At 57.6% G+C, this 2,223-nt stretch overlaps 1 protein-coding gene across 1 annotated transcript in view; it reads left to right on the forward strand.

Moving 5' to 3' along the window:
• The window catches only part of tpk2 (thiamin pyrophosphokinase 2), a gene marked incomplete at its 5' end in the record, with an annotated part of 5,172 nt that extends 3,059 nt beyond the window's left edge, over nt 1-2,113 (forward strand). The window contains 3 exons of the mRNA XM_048594836.1: nt 20-427; nt 1,506-1,602; nt 1,781-2,113. Of these exons, the coding sequence (XP_048450793.1) occupies nt 20-427; nt 1,506-1,602; nt 1,781-1,827 (552 nt within the window). The remainder of the gene's footprint in view (nt 1-19; nt 428-1,505; nt 1,603-1,780) is intronic.
• Nucleotides 2,114-2,223: the final 110 nt, after the last annotated feature.

Here is a 2,223-nt window from a genome sequence, read left to right on the forward strand (position 1 = left end):
CCTACAGCCTCTTACATAGCAACAGGCAGCCATTTGCCCCCCCCACCCCCCACCCCGAGCCTTTTATAGAGAAACAGGAGGCCATTCGGCCCCTCCTCCAGCCTGTTACACAGCAACAGGAGGCCGTAACAGGCTTCAGAACGAGGGTAAACCAGACCTGGGCTCGTGGGGGAGAGAGGGGGGTCCGGGGAATGTCCGCTCCTGGTACCGCCCGGACCCACTCCATCGTTGTTGCCTCGTCCCATGTTTTAACGATTCCTCTCTCTCCCTCCCCCCTCAATGGGGGAACGGCAGCTACACCTACGAGGACGAGGCGGGAGTCTTCCCCGAGTGTCAGTTCGTGTACGACCTGGAGGTCCCCGCTGGGTTTGAGCCGACGGTGGGCGACGGGGAAGTGCTGGAGTTCTACCTCTGGCCCCTGGATCAGGTGAGAGCAGGGGAAGTCTCGCTGTAACTGTCCAAGGCGCTGGTGGGACCACCCCAAGCAGGTCTGGTCCCCTCATTTCAAGGGGGCAAAGATACCAGTGGCGTTTGGAAGCAGTTCAGAGTCGAGCTGATCCCTGCTTCGTGCACAGAGGCCAAACGAGACTGGGACTCCCACGCCCTGGAGCTGGGAAGGGTGAGAAGCGATTTCGTTGAAACATGGACGGTCTGGGACCAGAGGGCACCAGTCTCTGAGGTGCCAATTTAAGACCGAGACGAGAGGAGTTCTCTCTCCCTCTCTGAGTCCTCGCAATCTTTTGTGTCGAGGCTTGTGCCAACAACAGCTTCTCCCCGCACTGTGTCCCAGAGCCCCGCCGATATTTAAGGCTGAGACTGTTTTATCGGTCGAGGGGAACAAGGGGTTACGGGAAAGAGGAGGTGAGGAGTCAGCTCAGGGGAATCGAGTTTGAGAGCCGCGACGTTATGCTGCAGCTCTATAAAACTCTGGTTTGACTGCACTTGGAATATTGTGTTCAGTTCTCGTTCTAGGCAGGATGTGGAGGGTTTAGAGAGAGTGCGCAGAGGAGATTTACCAGGATGCTGCCTGGGCTGGAGGGCAGGTCTTATGAGGAAAGGTTGAGGGAGCTCGGGCTTTTTTCGCTGGAGCGAAGACGGATGAGAGGTGACTTGATAGAGTGGAGAGCCAGAGACTTTTTCCCAGGGGCGGAAATGACTATTACGAGGGGGCATAATTTTAAGGTGATTGGAGGAAGGTATAGGGGAGATGTCAGAGGTAGGTTCTTCACACAGTGTTGGGGTGTGTGGAATGCGCTGCCGGCAGCGGTAGTGGGGTCAGAGACTTTTAAGCGACTCTCGGAGAGGCACACGGAGGATAGTAAAATGTAGGGTGGATTGATCTTCGTAGGATAATAGGTTGGCACGTGGGCCGAAGGGCCTGTACCGTTCCTACTTCTCACGATCAATCCTTCCCAGCGGATCCTGCACAGCAGCCTGTTAGCGCCCCGCTCTGTGAATGCCGGCTGGTATTTTTAAAACCTCTCGCTCGTCTCGTCTGCCTACAGGTGAGAGAGACCCTCGCAGGTCCCGAGTTCAAACCAAACTGCGCGATGGTCGCACTGGACTTCCTCATCAGACGCGGGATCCTGCATGCCGATAACGGTGAGATCCGGGAGGGAGGGGAGGGATCCGCTGATGCCCTGTGACGGCTCCCCGCACCTTGCGCGGTCCCGGTTTTGAGAGTGGAGGCATGAATTGTGGGATAATGCTTCCCCCATCCCCATCCCCATTTGAAGCAGACATTTAATCGGTCGGTCGGTGTGTGTTTTGCCCCCTGCAGAAAGACATTACCACCAGTTCGTCGAGGGGCTCCACAGGGAACTCTGAGCTGTGCAGGAGCCACCCTAACGCACCGTGGAGTGTTTGGAAATTCAGCCATCCTTCAGCGCATGCGGTTCTACAATTTTATAGATTTTTGAGTCAATCGTAAACACAAGCGGGAGAGAGAGAGCGTATGTAGGATCCTGTGAGCCGACGCATTCTCCCTCTGTGGCAGGGGACTCTGTGTCAGCCTACCACCCACTGACCACTCCATCGACCACCTCCTGAAGGGACTGGGGTCGATTGGAGCCAGACCAGGGGTGGGGGAGGGGGTGCAGTCTGGTCTCGCGAGTGAGTGAGGTTGGTGGGGGGGGGGGGGGGGGGGGGATGAAGAAAGGGAGGGGGGCGGCAGTCCGCAGACCCCCCCACGAAGGCGCAGGAACTTCCACCCCGGGGGCGTCC

The sequence above is a fragment of the Rhincodon typus genome, unplaced genomic scaffold (assembly GCF_021869965.1).
Source record: "Rhincodon typus isolate 14 unplaced genomic scaffold, sRhiTyp1.1 hic_rhity00015501, whole genome shotgun sequence".
Taxonomy (NCBI): Eukaryota; Metazoa; Chordata; class Chondrichthyes; order Orectolobiformes; family Rhincodontidae; genus Rhincodon; species Rhincodon typus.